This window comes from Geospiza fortis, unplaced genomic scaffold (assembly GCF_000277835.1).
Source record: "Geospiza fortis unplaced genomic scaffold, GeoFor_1.0 scaffold115, whole genome shotgun sequence".
In the NCBI taxonomy this organism is placed as follows: domain Eukaryota; kingdom Metazoa; phylum Chordata; class Aves; order Passeriformes; family Thraupidae; genus Geospiza; species Geospiza fortis.
In genome coordinates this window covers 886,402-904,682 of record NW_005054499.1, presented here as the reverse complement: position 1 = coordinate 904,682, position 18,281 = coordinate 886,402, and the positions used below count along the sequence as shown (strand labels likewise).

The following is an 18,281-nucleotide window of genomic DNA, read 5'->3' as shown; positions in this document are numbered from 1 at the left end:
GGAAAGGGAGGTCAAACAGCAAGAAGGAGCAGCCTGCCATGCCTGCTTGGTAATTCCACTGCTGCCTGCTGGCTGTGCAGTGCCTGTGGGCTCCTGGGCATCCCCTGGTGCTCCTGTCTGGATGCTGCACACCTTGGAGCTGGGGGATCCAAACCAACACACCTCATGGGGGAAATGGAGCTCTGGGAGTGCCTGTGGTGGGTCCTGGTCCTCTCTCCATGATGGTCATGGGCCAGGGATGGATGTTGGCTCTGCTGGGCTACAGAGCAAGGCAGAATGTGGGAGAGTTCATCCTGTGCACCCACAGCTTCTCCAGCTCAGCCTGGCAGCTGCTGGGGGAGGCAGGTCCCAGTGGCTGTCCCAAGGAGGGGGAGTTCTGTGTGTGTGCAGCAAACTTCCCTCAGCACCCCACCCACACCTGGGGTGCTCCCAGGGACGTCCATTGGCCAGGAATCCCTACTCCACTCCTCATTTGTGGTGTACAGCACCTTACATGTCTTTTCATGCCTCTTATACATGTACTTTTTTACCCATAAATACATCTCTGTACCTTAAATACACATCTGTACATACCTTTAAGGAATAGAAGGTAAAGTGGATTTTCTGTTCAGCTGAGCGCTGGCTGCACTGGAGCCTGGAGCTGGAGCTCTGCTCAGAGGTTATAGAGTCAGAGAACATCCTGGGCTGGAAGGGATCCACAAGGATCATCAAACCCAGCTCCTGGCCCAGCACAGGAGAGCCACAATCAAAGCACCCTGAAAGGACCTTGCCCACACACACATAGAGACACCAGTGACCCTTAAGTCTGCTCCCACGTGTTACTGTGGAGAGCAGGGAATATTGTCACCTCGAGCACAGGGAAGCAGGGACACAGGTAAAGCCTTCATTGTCTGTGTCTCAGAAGGTGTCTGTGCTATTCCTCCATCCTGGCTGATACCAAGTTGCTCTGGATTCCTGATGGGTTTGCTACCCCCTGTTCCACCCTTCTGGATGCTCTGGGACTGTGCTGTGGGAGGGGGTCAGTGGTGAAAGGGTTAAGGTTGGCAGGCAGAGCTGGAAGCTGCTCCAGCTCTGGAATTTGGTGCACTGGAATTGCTGCCTTGGCAGCAGCCCAGCTGGCAGAGAGCCCCAGTGCCTGCTCAGGTCTGTGTGTGCCCTCAGACCCTGCTCCCTGTGCCTGGGCTCAGCTGCTGCTTCCTCTGCTTGCAGAGCAAGCCCATGTGAGTAGTTTTAGTAGTTACCATGGGGATAGGCTGAAGGGGAGCTCCATCCACCCTGGGCTCACAGCTCTGAGTTACCCTGGGACCAGAGCTGCCTGCTGTGGCTGCTGCAGTGACTCCAGAGGGTTACAAGATGCTGATCCTGGACAGAAAGTTCATGAAGTTCTTCATTTCTCACCACCACTGCTGCCATGTGATTTGTTGTTTAACTGCTTTGTTTCCTCAAAGGAAGATGATGATCAGCTGCTAGGTTTCCTGCCCAGGGGCAAAGGTAATGTGTATTTTATTATTTTACTTTGGACATTACCTGGTTTCTCTTCCTTCTTCAGGGTGAGAACATAGTGGTGGGAAGAGGAGCCTCATCAGGAGTAGTTGGCAGGGTTACAGCTCAGGTGAGCTCCTGTGCATTCCTGCCTGGAGGAGATGGGAAATTATTAATTCATTACTGTCTCTTCAGGACTGAGCTGGGATTTGGAGCTCACACATTAAGCTGGGTGACATTGCTTTGCACTGGCATGGCTGGTTTGGGGGCCACACAGGTCGAGCTTATGCACCAACAGCAGGAGGAAGGAGGGTACACAGAGCAGTTCAGGTGTTTATCCGTGAGGGTAACACACAAACAGCCCTGGAGCCTGGGGGTGCTGCCTCTGAGGCTGCTGTTGGAAGATCCCAAGAAAATCTTTTGAGCTATCTGGAGCACAGAGCCAAGGCTCTTAGCAGTGACCCTGGCTCAGCTTGGATGTGTGTCCTGGAATACACATGGGGGGTTTGGGGGCTTGGTAAGGGAGCCCAGCACTGCAAGAGGCTCTGGAGTGCTGACAGTGCCTGTGGCTCAGCAAACACCAGATGTCAGAGACCTGGGGGTACTGAGTGATGTCTTGAGGCTGGAGGAGCCTCTGAGAAGAGGAGCTGACCTGGGAGAAGCAGTTTCCTCTGGTCTCCACCTGTCCTTACTCTCAGTGTCTAGACCTTCCTCTCAACCTGGCTTTTCGTCATGTTTTATTTTGAAATATTTCATATCCCAGAGAATCTGGGTTTTGTTTAGGGTGTTTCCTTCCCTTTTCCACCGTGCTTCCTGGCCCAGAACAGAGTTTCAGTATCTCAGGGTGTGACTGAGCCTTGGCAGGAGGTTCCTGGTGTTGGAAGCTCCCTCTCTTTGGTTGAACAGCACTGGGGTCATCACTTTGTTTCTGCAGGATCTCTGACCAGTAACAACACTCCTGTTCACTGGGACGTGGTGCAAGTCTGAGTGCTTCCAGGATGGAATTGCACAACCTCAAGGAAGAAGAGTGCTCCAGGGTTGTTATTTATAGGGGTCTAAAAGTGCCTGGCTGAGCTGCTGATTGCAGGCAGGGCTGGTGGCTCTGCCCAACCATCCTCTGCTGGTTTGGGAGCAGAGTGAAGTCAGCCTAAAGTGTGCCCAGGTGAGAGTTTGTGTAGGACAGCCACAGGAGAGCAGGATTTCCCATCAGGATGGTTTAAACACTCAGTTTTACAAAACACTTCAAGGAGTTCACACTCCACACCTTGTTCCTGCTTGTCACCATATTCCAGGAGCTTGGTCACCCTTTAAATTCCACGATTTGGAGTCTTGTTCTCAATCCCTGTCTTTGCAAGGAGCCTATGTCTCCCAGCCTTAGTCCTGTGTTGTGTCTGCCATGTCTGCTGAGAGCTCAGGACAATCCAAGTCTGGAGCCGTCCCAGGGCCTCTCTTTCTGTCCCAGTTGTGCTCATGGTGGCCAGTGATGATGGTCTCTGCTTTGGCAAGAATCAAAGGGCTTTGAAGCTTTCACATTTTACTCTGGGACAGGCAATGAGCTCTGGTTCCTGTCCAGCTCCAACCTTCAGGATGTCTGGGATTGGGATGCCTCACTCAGGGAAGGATTCAGCCAGATCTCAACAAGATTTCTGCTCTCTGGCAAACTTGCTTATCTTAAATGGGTCTGTTAACCCAGCTCTGAGTGCTGCTTCTGCCTGGGAAGTGCTGAAGATGGACAAGGGGCAGTGAGCACCAAAGGACATGGAGGGGTGGCCTGCAGGACATCTGTCAGAGTGGGCATGAGTGGAGTGCTCAGAAATCATCCCCTGCGCTTCAGGACACTGCAGGGGCCACTGTGGACATCTCCAGGCAGAAGCACATGAACTACAGCTGCATCTGAGAGTACAGAGCCCTTGGCACAGAAAATGGGAATTTGGGATTTGTGCTCCTGCAGCTCTTGGTAAATGAAATTGTAAATAGGAGAGAAAGGCAGGAAACTTTTCTGCAACTTCAGACTTTTCCATATTCTTTTATGTTTTGACTTTGTAATTCTTGTCCCAAGGACATAATTTTGTCTTCTTCAAGCTGTGACAAGTCTCAGATAAGCTGATGGGTGACAAATGTTGCTTCCTAGCATTGACAAACCCTCAGAGTGTGGATGGCAACTGTGCAGAGTCTCCTGTAAGCAACAGTTTCAGTCCCAGGGTGGTGGGCAGCTGCAGGTGCCTTGTGTCAGCTGATGGAATATTTTGGCATTAGGAGGTAGAGCCTGAAATCAGAAATTCTCTGTCAAGTCTCTTTGTTTTTGCAGAAAGCTCAAAACTCTTGTTTGAACTAATCCTTCAGTGGTGAATAACATCATCAGTGGTGCCCAGCTTCTCTTTGGCTCTGAGCTCAGCTGTGTTTGAGCTGCATTTTCAGGGTGATGTTTCTCACTGTGCCAAATGGATCCAGTGGCAGCCAGCCTCCTCCTCCATGTCTGCCATTGTCCTGGATGCCTGTGTGACCCAAAACAAGACAGTTCAGCCAGCAGAAAAATTCCAATTATTAGTTTTCTGTCCCCTTAATGAGCTGAAATAACCATGAGTTCAGATTCAGGTCAGAAAGGATCTCAGGGTTGCAAGGCTCAACTCCTCCAAAGCAAGACCAGCTTTGGATTATTAGATTGCTCAGAGCTCAGATGAGCAACAAAGCTGTGGCACAGAGATGCTGCTTTACACAGGAAGAGTTGATTTTCTAAGTAAGAGAGACCCTACTTGATTTTCTGAAAATGTGGCTCCTCTTAGTGGCTTGTACAAGGAAGGAGAAAGTGAGGATGTCTCTGGCAGCTGCTCATTGTTGGGCTGGCTCTGTCACCAGCTGAATCAGAGAATCACAGAATATCCTGAGCTGGAAGGGACCCCAAGGATCATCCAGTCCCACCCCAAACCCTGCCCAGAGCCCCCAACAGCCCCACCCTGGCCATCCCTGCAGCGCTGCCCAAATTTCTCCCCCATCCTTCATCTCCCCCATCCCTCACTCTCACACAATCATGGAATGTGCTGAGCTGGAAGGGACCCACAGGGATGATCAATGCCAAAGCCAAACCCTGCCCAGAGCCCCCAGCAAGCCCAGCCTGGGCATCCCTGGAGCTCTGGCAGCCTCGGGGCCGTGCCCATTCCCTGGGCAGCCTGGGCAGTGCCAGCACCCTCTGGGGGAAGAACCTTGCCCTGAGCTCCAGCCTGAGCTGCCCTGGCCCAGCTCCAGCCGTGCCCTGGCTGCTGTCCCTGGCCCAGAGCAGAGATGGGAGCTGCCCCTCGGGAGGAGCTGCAGATCCCTGAGCTCTGCCCTCAGTGTGCCCTGCTCCAGCTGCACACACCAAGAGCCCTCAGCTGCTCCTCCTGTGGCCCCTCCTGACCCTTCAGCATCTTTGTAGCTCCTGTTTGGACACTCTTTGATAGCTTTAGGTCCTTAATGATTAAGACATAGTAATAGTAAGAATAAGATGCAGTAAAATTGAAGCTTTTGGCAGTTAAAGGAGACTTTGGCAGTGCTTGGAGCTGGGAGATAATCCTGCTTGCTGGGCACAGCTGTTTCCACCTCTGGAGCTCTGTGGGTGCTGGGGTGGGTGCAGGCAGGGCTGAGTGCTGGGCACTGATCCCTGCATAGCAATCCCTTGTTTCTGGGCCACATCTACATGACAGGGGCTGAAATCCTGCAGGAAAATAACAGGCACCTGAAAAGGAGCTACAGGCTCCTTTAGGGAGCATCCAGTCACTGGAAGTGGTGCCTTGGGGGTGAGGCAGAGTGTGGCCAGCTGTAATATGGTGTTTTGGGGGCTGCACCGTTGATGTGCAGGTACAGCTGGTGGGAGGACTCTGCTCAGTGCATCTGCTAGGGCAGGAGAAATGTATTAGCACAGCCTGGTGTTTGCTCAGATTCTGGTTCAAATCCAACAAAAAAGCCAGGCAAGTCTGCTGGATCGTGGGAGGATAAGACCTCATTTCATTAAATCACTGCAGGTCAGAAAAATGTCTGTGCATTGCATCAGTCTGATGGAATCAGCCCCAGGGAAAACATCAGTGCCTGTCCAGGGCTGTGCTCAGGGCTGTGCTCAGCAGCCCTGCTGGGCACACAGCACCAATCTAGGTCACAGTCTGTGTCTCTCTGGCCTGAGCTGGCTGCACATTTAGATGTAATTTAGCCTGTTTGAGTGAACAGCCTCCCTTGCTGTGGCTGCTCCTCCATCCCTGCAGGAGCTGTGGCTGTAGAGGGACCAGGAATGTGCTGACAGGGCCACAGGCACAGTGGGAACTCCTCTGGGTGGCTGAATGACATGAGGTGTCCCATCAGGGGATCTGCATGTGCCCAGTTATGGGCTTTTATTGGCCAAATCCCAGAACCAGTTCTTCAAGCCTGGTAAATTACTATTACATGTACTGTCTTTACAGCTGAAGTGGGCAACAGATTTTTCTTGCATTTATTTCACCAAAAGATGAAATCATTTATTAAAATCTCTCATTAACATAAGATTATACAGTGAAAGCTTTCACCAGGAGTTCATCTGACAGCAGTCTCCTTTTTCCTGGCAGTGAGTTCCCAGTGATGTGGTCCCAGCCTGGGAGCAAAGGGTGCAGTCCAGCTGCTCTGCCTGCTGCATGCCAGCTTCCCAAGTGCACCATTTCTCTGGGTTTGTTACTAGTCAAACTGAGAAAACATGTTTGCCTCACAGCTTGTCTGTAGAATTCTCAATTTTTCCTCCACATTAGAGAAACCTCATTGTGGCACGGCTTGGTTTAGACACTGAGTGTTGTGCAGATCTCAAATGAAATGCTCCCTGCCCTGGCTTCCACATCCTTTTGATATTTAACAGTTTCTTTGAAGTATGGAGAGTTTTAGAATAATGAAGTCATGGATTGGTGTAGGCTGGAAGGGACCTTAAATCCCATCCCATTCCACTCCTGCCATGACAGGGACACCTCCCACTGTCCCAGGGTGCTCCAAGCCCTGTCCTTGGGCACTTCCAGGGACCCAGGGGCAGCCACAGCTGCTCTGGGCACCCTGTTCTATTCAACCTTTATCCTTGTTCTGTCAGCTTGTGGGATTCTAATGAATGGTTTGATACAAACATTTCTCTGCTACGATCAGTCATTGCAGACCTGAAGCCAGAGGCCCCACAATTCCCTGATCAGCACCTGCCTTACCTGTGCCATTCCTCCCTGCCCTCAGTGCCAGCTGTCACCTGGAGCAGGTGACACTTCTGGAGTACCATCAGCTCCAGGAAGCACCTGAGCTATCACACTCAAAATAGTCTTGCTTTTAACACTTAACAGCTCAGACAAAAAGTAGTAAAACCCTGTTTCTGCCACATGCCCTGTGTCTGCCTGATACAAAAAAGTCGTTATTCAGGAAGTCAGGTAGATCCTGATGATTGTGTGGTTCCTCTCAGCTTCTGATACAGAATGCACAAAAGCAAGGCAATAAAATTGAAACTAAACATGCCCACATGGCAAGCAGAATGGAGCTGGATCCTGGATGCACTCTGTGATTTGGGTTGGAAGGGACCTTAAAGCTCATCTCCTTCCACCCCCTGCCCTTGCAGGGACACTTTCCACTATCCCAGGTTGCTCCAAGCCCTGTCCAACCTGGCCTTGGGCACTTCAGGGATCCAGGGGCAGCCACAGCTTCATTGTGCCAGGGGAATAAATCCTTGCTCACAGTAACTGCTCCTAAAACCTCATTACAGAAACCTTAAAAATCTCTGTATATGCCCACAGTTGTGCCATCCTGGTATCAATCTTTTATGGTCTCTGTTTCCCTGGCTAAGACTTTTTTCCATAACTACAAAGCCCCTGATTTCAAAAGTATTTGCCTGTATTTTTTCCTAATTCCTTACCCCTATGTTGGGGTTTCCAGATGTGAGAAACAAGACATCCTAAAGATCACTGTGCAGTTTTCAAAATGCAGCAGGATTTTGATTTGTTTCTTTTTAGCAGAAATTTAAAACAGAAGGAAATACTGGTCTGCTAGGCTGGGCCAGCATATCTCTGACCTTTAGCAGGCTTGGGGAAGATGACTGAACAAATTTAGGGCATTTGTGGGCAAGTATAACAGAAACCTAGTTTTGTGATGGAAAGAGGGGGAAGATTAGAAGGAGCACCCCTGCCTCTGGCAGTATGTGGAGGAGCAGGGCAGCTGGTCCAGCAGAGATGAGCTGTTGCTCAGGGCCAGGAGCAATAATCCCTGCAGGCAGGGAGGATGGAGCTGGTCCCTTCCACTGCAGTTTGCTGGGAATTTAGGGACAGATTTGACATCAGCCTTGAGAGAGGGGATTTCCAGTGTTTGCAGCACTGGCTCTGTGACTGGCAGACAGGTCTTGGCTGATCCCTCCCCAGGAATGCTCTCAGAGCCTTTTCCATGGCCACTGGCAGGTCACCACTTGCAGAAGGAAGAGATGTAGGTGCCAGTTGTTTTCAGGAAGGAAGGTATGGCTGCAAGCATGATCCTTCTGGAGTTCAGCCCATCCAGGTTAAGCCCCAGTGTCCCCCAGCTCGAGTTCTGAGCTGGGGATCCATATGTTTGGTTTTTACTCTGGCATGGAGAGCAGTCCCCTGCCCAGGGGTCTGGGAGTTCTCCAAGTTTTTCCATGTGTATAAAGATGGAGGCTGCTCTTGTTTTGATTCTCACCTGATTTAATTACATTTGCTTTTTCTCTTTTTATTTCAGTTGTGATTCCAAAGAGCCCTTTACCTGCCTCCGAAGTAAACTCGGAGAAACCTAGCATGCACAGTAGCACAAAGACTGGTTTGGGGCATCAACAAGGGCAAAGGCGTCGCAAAACAGGGAAGAAGAGTGGTCGAACGACCAAAACACTAATCCACCACCCCATGCCTACACCCTCCAAGTCAGTGGAGCCTTTGAAATTCCCCAGAAAGAGAGGCCCCAAGCCTGGCAGTAAGGTAAAAGCTGATGCTGATGCAGGCGGGTGAACAGCAGGTGCTGCAGGTCCTGCCATGGGTTGGTGCATGCGTGTGTTTGTGCACGTCTGGCTCAGCCTCTGGCTGCGTGACTGCAGCAAGTAGGAGAGCAGAGGGGTGTGTGGGCTGGGAGTGTCCTCAGAGCCCAGCCCCAGAGCTGTAGAGAATGTCTGTGTCCTAAAGATCATTTCCGTCAAGAGTCCGTGTCTTTGGAAGTGCATTGGCTGTGGAGTAGCATGGCAGATGCTGGGAGCATGACAGGATGGCCAAAGGGTAGAAGAAGCTCTCCTTTCCTTTGTGTGTGGCTAGTGTGAGTCAAACAGAGGTGGCAGATCCCAGGCTTGTTATTTTTCAGGGTTGTGGTTTGTAAAATACACACATATTGATTACTAGGTTCTTGAGACACCCCGTCATCACCATCAGAAATGTGTCATGTTCCACAGTGCCTTGTCTGTTGGATGCAGAGGAGAGAGTGTAGTGATCATGGGTGGTAAAGGAGAGCAGGGGTAAAAGGAGAAATATCTCCTCTTTTTCTGCAGAGGAAACCTAGGACATTGCTGAACCCAGCACCCACCTCTCCAACAACCAGTACCCCAGAGCCAGACACAAGCACTGTGCCCCAGGACGCTGCTACAATCCCCAGCTCTGCCATGCAGGCTCCCACAGGTAAGGAGGGTCTTGGACCACGTTCTTGACAGGATTGCATAGTTAGGAGCTGCAGCAGGCAGGCAGCAGCACCCTGAGAGTCCCATTTCTGCCTAAGCCTGTAAACCAGCAATCCTTACCACTCCAGAGAGGCTGGCCTGAGAGAGGCACATGAGTCCAGAGCAGCTGTTCATTTATCTTTCTATTGGAAATAATGAAGTAGGAAGATTGCAAGGCCACCTGTTGAGTGCAAGGACCCCTTTCCCCTGCGTGCTGGTGACTCCACAGCTCTCCAGATACATTTGTGGTCCATTATGCCCTGGGGCAGGCAGGTGTGCAGCACCCATTGTGAGTCCCTCACCATGCAAGGCACAGCTGCTGGAACTGCACAAGGGGCAGAGGAGGTGCTGAAGGACTGTGATCTGTCCAGCTCCAGCCAGGATATCAAGGCACACAGGGACAGGAGGGAATAGGGGAGGAGAAGGAGCAGCAGTGAAGAGTGTATGCACTGCTACAGCTGAGGATGTATCTGGTCAGGAAAGTCTAATGCAAAGCTGCTTTTGACATGTTGAGTCAAGCATTGGATATGGGCTGAGCCCTCTGTTTCCCCAGAATGTAATTGGCCAGTTTTCAGAGGAACCTAAAGAAGCCAGTTTCCCTAAAAAGGAAACACTGTGGGAAGCTCTAGAAAGTGAGGGCTGCATTCCTTCTTCCCCTCTGAACATCACAGCCACCTTACCTGGCTGGCATGGAAACCACTTTACAGCCTGACTGCAGGGGAGAGCATGGGAGAAACAGCAGCAGTTTGGAAGGTGAGCATGAGGCAGGAAGATTTTGGAGGGGGATTCCCCTCTAGAAGCGTCTGCACTGTGAGGATGCAGTCAGGCAGTCGTGGTGGATTCCACTTTGTCAGTGATTGGACAGTCTTAATATCTCAGCATCTCTCAGGCTGGATTTTAGGCATCTGTTTCTTGCTTTCTTGAGTGGGTTAACAGCAAACACATTTCTCATCTTGGCAGTTTGCATTTACTTGAACAAGAACGGCAGCACTGGGCCCCACCTAGACAAGAAGAAAGTTCAGCAGCTGCCAGACCATTTTGGACCAGCTCGAGCTTCTGTTGTCCTGCAGCAAGCAGTACAGGCGTGCATTGATTGTGCTTATCATCAGAAAACAGTCTTCTCCTTCTTAAAACAAGGCCACGGGGGAGAGGTCATCTCAGGTGAGAACGGGCCCGCAGCATTTGGCCTCCAGAGAGGTTGTTGCAAGAATTCTCTCGTTGGAAGATGTCTGTCCTGAAGCTCGCTGCAGCCACAGGCCAGGGGCAGACAGAAGAGTTCTGTCTTCTCTTTCTTGCCACACATGTGTGTCAGTGAAGCAACAGCTGGCGGCTGACTCAGAGCGGAGCAGTTCCCATGGCCCGCGGGCACAGCTGCTGGAGCAGTGCTCAGTGCTGGCACCAGCCTGGGCAGCAATCCTGCCCCAGCCCTGGGAAGAGCCCCAGCAGGGGGGATTCCACAGCTCCTCACGGAAAGCCAAGAAATACCCCGGGTTTTATTTCTCCTTTAAGCCCGTGCCTAGCTGGATCTGCCCTTCCTGGAATCTTTTCCGTTCCCTCGGACGCGGCTCCCCCGGCCCCGTGCTGGGTGCAGCAGGCTGGTCCTGGCCTGCCCTGGCAGAGGAAGGCTTTGTTGGCTCTGAGAGCCCAGGATGCTGAGATCCAGGAGCTGCCTGTGCGGCCCTGGGCGTAGCCTCCCGCCCTGGCGGGGGGTTCACGTGTTGGGCTCTGTTTGTTTCTGTCTCCAGCTGTGTTTGATCGGGAACAGCACACTCTGAACCTGCCAGCAGTTAACAGTATCACCTACGTCCTCCGCTTCCTGGAGAAGCTGTGCCACAATCTGCGCAGTGACAACCTCTTTGGGAACCAGCCTTTCACTCAGAACAGCCACATGCAGCGCTCTCACCAGTACGACCACGACAGGTATCTACCAGGTAGGAGCTGGGGGGGTGGCACTGTAGGGACCCAGGTTTGATCTCTATCTCAGAAGGCAGGCTCCTGTTCCAGAGCCCTCTCCCAGGGTTCATTACATCACACCCAGTGTCGTGTACGTGCCCACAGGGCTCTTGTTGTGTAGGGTTCCAGTTGCGTTTTCTGCCTGTCAGTTTGGTTTCCATCTCCGCTGGAGGTTTCCGTTCATCCGTGCTGTCTCCTTGTCTTCCTGCTCCCCTCGTCCCCCAGTCCTTCCCACTTCCTGTGATCTGATTGTGGTGACTTCATACAGCTGGGAATTCAGGTGAAAGACTGCAGGAGAAGGGACAGTGATAACACACAGCAAGTAAACTGCAATTAGAAATGAATTAAAGCAGAGTGGTTTCCACGCTGTCCGTGGATCTGCTGGCATCAGCCAGGGCATCCAGCCCTGGTGGCCTGTTCAGGGGTGATGCTCATGCTCAATCTGAGGCAGAGGTGGTTTTGTTTTCCTTGGCATGGCATTGAAGCAGCTCCAGCTCACCCCACAAGGCCGCTCATGCCACAGTGCAGATTATCAGGCTGCAGAACGGCTCTGAAGTAGAAGCAGTGGAAAACAAGCCCATCAGTTCCCCCACTGTGCTGGGCAGTGGCAGCAGGCCTGGGGTGATGACTGCCCCTCAGGCTCTCTGGGGGTTCTGGGGGAGCTCCTGTTCCAGGAATGTCAGTTGTGGAGAGGATCAAAGCTGTCTGCACCCTCTTTGGTGGCTGACAAGTGCTGATCTCCTCTCCTGTCTTGCTTTCTTCCCCCTCTAGTCAGCAAATAGCTGTTGTGTTGTTTGAGGTCTTTCCAAAGTTAATTCTTTGCAGAATTATGGTTCTGGCAAGAAAAGCAAAAGTTGTATGAATGTAAAAGCACGGGCACTTAGGAAGAACTGTTTAAAGAGGAGTTGCTAAGCATGAGGTGTAGGAGCAACAGCCAAATATCACAGTGCTTCCATTCATTGCACCTCACAAAGATTCATTGCACCTCACAAAGCACCTTAGGCAGAGTCTAGAGAGCAAGAGGACCTTCCCATCATCTGCTTCCTGCTAACTGGAGCCAGCAGGGCCAGGAGCAGAGGAGCTGTAGGATATGCAGGGACAGGAGCAGCATGACTAGTTACTGGGACTGGAGGCTTTCCCCTGAGGAACCATCAAATAGAAAAATCCCCATGTTTCAGTACCCTGTCATCATGAGAGAGAGCATGAGGGAGGGAGAGCACCCAGCTCTGGGCGTGGATCAGCTCACACACAGAGTTTCCAGCCTCCATGAGAGGTCAGTGATGGCTGTGCCAAGAGTTGGCTACTGGGCAGAGTGGAAAAATATAAATCAGGATTCAGGGAAACTCAGGCAGAGCACCAGATCTGCCACAATGTTGTGATCTACCCATCCTGAGCTCTGATGCAGAGTGTTTGCAGCACTTAAAGAAGAATTAACCACAGTCAGAGGTATGACAGCACCTAGTCCTGCAGTTCATCCTGATCTCTGAGCTTCTTGGGCATCTGCTCATGTACCACCTTTCTCAGGCACCTGAAAGAAGGTGATAATCTAATCTATAGTGCTCCTGGTGAGGGCAGGGAAACAGTGCTGGTGATTTTGGGAAGTTTGAGCTGGTCATGGAGGAATGAGGGTGGAGCTGCACGTCCTTCAGTCACACCAGATGTCAAGGCTGCTGTGGTCTCACCTTGAGCTCTGCATGTCCTGCCTTGTTTCCTCTGCAGGACAGGAATGTGTTGTATGGGGCTGGTTCTTCCAGTAAACAGCCACTGGTTTGGACTGGGAGCTGGTCTGAGTTCCCAGGGGTGCCATGGAGAGTTGGAGTGTGTGCTTGGGGCACAGGGAAGGTCTGCAGTGTCCCTTAGCTCAGCAGTGTCCTGCCATTCTGACTGAATAAATGGAAAGAAGAAGAAACAGACTGAGTTGTGCATCAGGAGCAGCCCTTTGCAGGGAGCTGGGCAGCTGGATGCTGTTCACAGCACCATGAACATGATGGGACCTGGAGCTCTGTGAAAACACTGGGCTGGAGGGACCTTCTGGGCCACAGAGCCCTGGCTCCTGCTGCTGCAGCACCACAGCACATGCAGTTTCTTGGATTTATTCTGGTGTTGTGGATTTTGCTTTTCCACTGGAGACTGCTCCAGGGTTTTATGCTGATATTTTAGCAACTATGTTGTAATTTCCAGCCCCAATTTATTCTTGGGCAACTTGGTGTCTGTGTCTCCTGGTGTTAATATTGTCTTTTAACTTAACTTGGTTCTCTTTCTTCTGGAAGTAGTTGCAGAGCAGTTGTAGCCCTCAGAGGAGTTCATCTTTTCTGCTTTTTGCTCTCCTCAGACAGTGTTGGTTTGACTTAAACTTCATGGGGTGTCCAGAGTGCCACCCAGCCCTCTGGAGAGGAGCTCGTGGGGTCCTGGTGCCACAGCACTGGCACCACCATGGTCACAGGAAATGTCTCTGCACTCACTTTGAGCCACTGTGTCCTTGTACCCGGTGGTGATCAGCCTGTCCTGGTCACGTAAACTGTTCTTCTCATCCACTGGTGTCACCTGCAGGTCACCTGGGGCAGTGCACATCTGGATTTAGCTCTGCTGGGTTTTCCTCCTTGCAGGTTCTTGGTTCTGTATATACATATAATATATATATATATCTATATATATCCTTCCTTCCTGATTTTAAATGCTGCTTTGTCTGACCTGACATGGGAAGACATCAGCAGATAAATTTCTGCCAAGGTAATTACAGTTATTAAATGATCCTGGGCTCAAGGGTGATCCTCAGGCAGATTCACTCCCAGTCTCATGTTCCTTCTCAGCGTGCTGCCAGCAGCTTTACCTCTCAAATCAGATTTCTGTGCATAGAACAAGGCTCCTGGTAATTCATGGCCTGTCCCAGCTGGCTCTGGGTGTAACATCTTGCTGAATTCCAGGTGTATGAGGTTGATGTCTCTTCCCTCACGTGATAGATGAGGATTTCCCATCACAGGGAGGCTGTTGGGTTGGCCTCCCCTGATGAACACCTGCCACAGAATGTGCCCTGTGTGTTTCCTGCCCTTTCCCTCAGAGCCTGCCACAAGCCTTGTGGTGCTGCTGAGGACATACATAGGCATTTTATTGTAAAAATCATTTTTTTCCACCTTTTTTTTCAAATATTGGCACCACATTTCAAGTGACTCCCAGTAACACAGTGCTGAGTTCTGTTAGAATTTACTGCAGCAGACCCAGAGTTTCAGGTGCACTGCCATTCTTGGCTTCCTCTGCACCCTTAAGTCTCCAGTTTGAGGACATTCAGTTGTCTGACTTAGTCAATGGTGGATATTTTAGTTTCTGTCCTGTTTCTTTTATCCTTAGAGCCTTGCCCCCAGTGCTCAGCATGGCTGCAGCTGGAAGTGAATCCCAGAATGGTTTGGGTTGGAACAGACCTTAAAGTTCATCTCATTCCACCCCTGCCATGGCAGGAACACCTTCCACTGTCCCAAGTGACTTCAAACCCCATCCAACCTGGCCTTGGGCACTGCCAGGGATCCAGGGGCAGCCACAGCTGCTCTGGGCACCTGTGCCAGGGCCTCTCCACCCCCAGGGAAAACTTTTTATGGATTCCCATAAATCCAGTCTAAATCTACAATCTTTCAACATACTTGGTGTCTGTGTATCCTGGTCTTAATATTGTCTTTTAGCTTAACTTGGTTCTCTTTCTTCTGGAAGTAGTTGCAGAGCAGTTGTAGCCCTCAGAGGAGTTCATCTTTTCACTGCTTTTTGCTCTCTTCAGACAGTGTTGGTTTGACTTAAACTTCTGACCCACTGAGTGCAGGTGGATGTCACAGGTGCATCAACACCTGAGCCAGGTGTGTGGGTGTGCTCTGCAGCCAGGGAGGAGGTGCCTGTGCACTCCATGCAAGGTGCATTGTCCTAAATGAGAAGCCCGAATTAGGAGTGGGCTGACAAGATGAGGTGAGTGGCTGTCACTGCTCATAAAGGTGTCCATGCTGACAGCCCTGGGGTGGCCACAGCACATCCAGGCGCAGCAGCTGAGCTGCTCTTACCCCCAAGGCATCCCTCCCAGCTGTGCTGTCATTTGGACACAACCCTTTTTCCTTTTCTCTCAATCCTCACCTTTCTGCACAGTGTCCCCTCACTCTGTTCCTCTGCAGCTGAAACACAGGCCCATCTTTGCCTTTGCACTGTCTCAAAACACAGAATGAGTTGAAAACCTCCCCACATCCTGCACTCCCCATCCTGAGGTGCACAGCTCCATGCTCAGCAGGGCCTTTTTATCTGAGGAAGTGATCTGCTTGTTCTCAGCATCCTTCTCAAAGTGGGCATTTATCCACTGAGATTTGGGGTTCTTCCCTCTCAGATTATTTCATCTTTGATGATCACATTCATGAGGTTTATGTCATTTTTGGACTGAAGACATTTTCCTTTTATTCCTGATAATCTGAGTACAGCTCTATCTGTTACTCCATTTCTTCATTTTCTTAACACTTTTCCTTTAAAAACAAACAGAATTCTGTTTTTGGTTTATCCTCCCATTAATTTACATCAACTTCACTTCTGATTCCTACAATTAACTTCTATAACCAGACCTGTTGTGTTTGCATTACTTTTAACATTAACCACTTTAAAAAAAAAGCCCAAACCAAAACCTGATGAAAAAACCTTTGCAAAGCATCACCTTGTGTCGTGGTTCTGTGGCTGTTGGGTGAAGAAGGTTGTGCAGTTTGACACAGGGCTATGCAGAGACATTACCAAGAGCATGTGTTCCCCTCTGGGCAGTGAGGGGGAATTGTCCTGAGGATGGAATTTGTTTTTCTGGCAATGGCACAGTGATTTTTGGTGATACGGAATCCCAGGGCCTCAGTGCAAGCAGCTTTTTTGTTTCCCTGAAGGATATTGATTGAACAGGTACCTTCTCTACCCTTGTGTTTCTTCTTAATCACCTCAGTCGTGCCCATCTGGTGCTTCCCCCACCTGTAGCTCCCTTTGTGGGGCACTGTGCATCTCCCTGGTGTCACTCCCCACCGTCCCTGTCACCCCTCCTGCCCCTGGGCTGCTCTGGGCTGCTGGTGGCTGCTGGCATTTGTGCAGAGCATTTCACCCCTCTGTGCCCACCCCAGAGCTCTCAGGGTGGCTGGCGGGCCCAGCTGGCACCTGCTGGCCTGTGTGGGGCAGCAGGAGGGTCACCTGAGCTGGGACAGGCTCTGCCACCCCTGTGTCACTCACCTGGCTGCCGTCCCCATCAGTGTCAGTGCTTCCATTCCTTGTCCATCCACCCACTGACCCCGTGTGTGCAGAGCTGTCCCAGACCATGGCAGTGTCCTGTCTGCTCTGCAGGATGTGCACAGTCCCATCCTTGGGATCAGTTTGGAGAGGAACAATGCCAGTGCCTGTGGCAGTGCCATGGCAGTGTCCTGTCTGCTCTGCAGGATGTGCACAGTCCCATCCTTGGGATCAGTTTGGAGAGGAGCAGGGACAGTGCCTGGAGGCTCCATGGAGGGGGGAGATGGAAAATGGGAGTAGGGTTTAATCCAGCAACACAGAGGGGTTGCAAATCATCCAAGGTTTGTTTGCCAGTTGTCCAAGGGTTGCGTGCATCTGAAAGGTGACAGTGGGATCAGCCGAATTGTGTGGGATGAGCCATGAGGAGAAACAGAATTAAACCAATAATTTGGGTGAAATATGGCAAAACATGGCTAAGATTCTTTGTTAGTTTTCTCACCACCCTTTTTCTCTGCTAAAACCTGCAAACTCTGCTGTGTTGAGCCCTGCCAGATGTGGTGGATTGCAGCTTGAGCAGGTGGTGGGTGGCAATGCACACAGGGCTCAGGGGACTCTGGCCAGACTGCATTTCCCAGGATGTCTCCACTCCTGAAGAAATCCCATGTGTGGTGGTGTTCACAGGGGTCCCAGGACGAGGGAAGAGATGAGAATCTTGACTCCATGTTTCAGAAGGCTGATTTATTATTTTATGATATATATTATATTAAAACTATACTAAAAGAATAGAAGAAAGGATTTCATCAGAAGGCTAGCAAGGAAAAAAGTGGAATGATAATAAAGGCTTGTGACTCAGAGAGTCTGAGCCAACTGGACTTTGATTGGCCATTAATTAAAAACAACCACATGAGACCAATCAAAGATCTATCTGTCTCATTCTACAGCAGCAGATAATCATTGTTTACATTTTGTTTCTGAGGCCTCTCAGCTTCTCAGGAGAAAAATCTTAGCAAAAGGATTTTTCATAAAATATCATGGCTGAAACACCCATGTTTCAGTACTCTGTCATCATGAGGGAGAGCAAAACCCGAGTGAGAGGGAAAGCACCCAGCTCTGGGCATGGATCAGCTCCCACACAGAGTTTCCAGCCTCCATGAGAGGTCAGTGCCAAGAGTTGGGCTGCTGGGCAGAGTGCAAAAGTAGAAATCAGAATTCAGGGAAATGCAGAGCACCAGATCTGCCACGATGCTGAGACCTGCCCATCCTGAGCTCTGATTCAGAGTGTTTGCAGCACTTAAAGAAAAACTAACCACAGTCAGAGGTGTGACTAAAGAGGGCTTGTTCTCTTTTCCTAGACAGAAGCAGTTCCTTAGACGGCTCTCTGCAGGGACCAGGCCGGGGTACAAAGCGCTTTTCCCAAGATCCCCCTCCATACAGTGCTCCTCTCTCCCCCAAGTTACCAAAGAATGACCGTCACCCTTTGGAAGGTGAGCACAGCGTGTCTCTTCCCAAAGCTGCCTGTTCCCAGAGCCCTGGCCTGGCTGCTGCAGGCTCACACCTGCCCTGCCAAAGCCAGCCGTGGCTGCAGGGAGCTGCTTTGCTTGTCCCTGGCGTGGGTTGTGCTTGGTGTTCCACAGGGGAGTGGATGAGTGTTGGGATCTTTAGCTGCTCAGAGTGACCCTGAGAAGAGTTGGAAAGTCTCTTTTCCCAGCCCGGTGCTCGAAGAAGGAGTCAGGGCTCTTCATTTCTCAGTCTCAAGGTTGTTTATTGTATCTTTTCTGTAAAATATTTTCTCCTGTCCTGCCAAGGTCCATCCAGCAGGACAGACAGAGGCACTCTGCCTGCCCCAGGGCAGTGTTATGTCTTTATACTAAAAACTACGTGTACAATATTTACAATAACTTCCCAATACCTATCACCTGTGTTAGACAGTGAGCTTCTACTCTAAACCAATCTGTGAGTGCCACCATCACAGCAG

At 50.8% G+C, this 18,281-nt stretch overlaps 1 protein-coding gene across 5 annotated transcripts in view; it reads left to right on the top strand.

The window, feature by feature from the left end:
• Window positions 1–18,281, top strand: part of SCMH1 (Scm polycomb group protein homolog 1) — a 45,690-nt gene that overhangs the window by 18,661 nt on the left and 8,748 nt on the right. For 2 of the 5 annotated variants that reach the window (XM_005428697.3, XM_031063362.1), the window contains 5 exons: window positions 8,185–8,417; window positions 8,975–9,101; window positions 10,100–10,300; window positions 10,885–11,070; window positions 17,659–17,790. In XM_005428697.3, the coding sequence (XP_005428754.1) occupies window positions 8,185–8,417; window positions 8,975–9,101; window positions 10,100–10,300; window positions 10,885–11,070; window positions 17,659–17,790 (879 nt within the window). The remainder of the gene's footprint in view (window positions 1–8,184; window positions 8,418–8,974; window positions 9,102–10,099; window positions 10,301–10,884; window positions 11,071–17,658; window positions 17,791–18,281) is intronic. The other 3 variants (XM_031063363.1, XM_031063361.1, XM_031063364.1) reach the window with 2 other exon arrangements.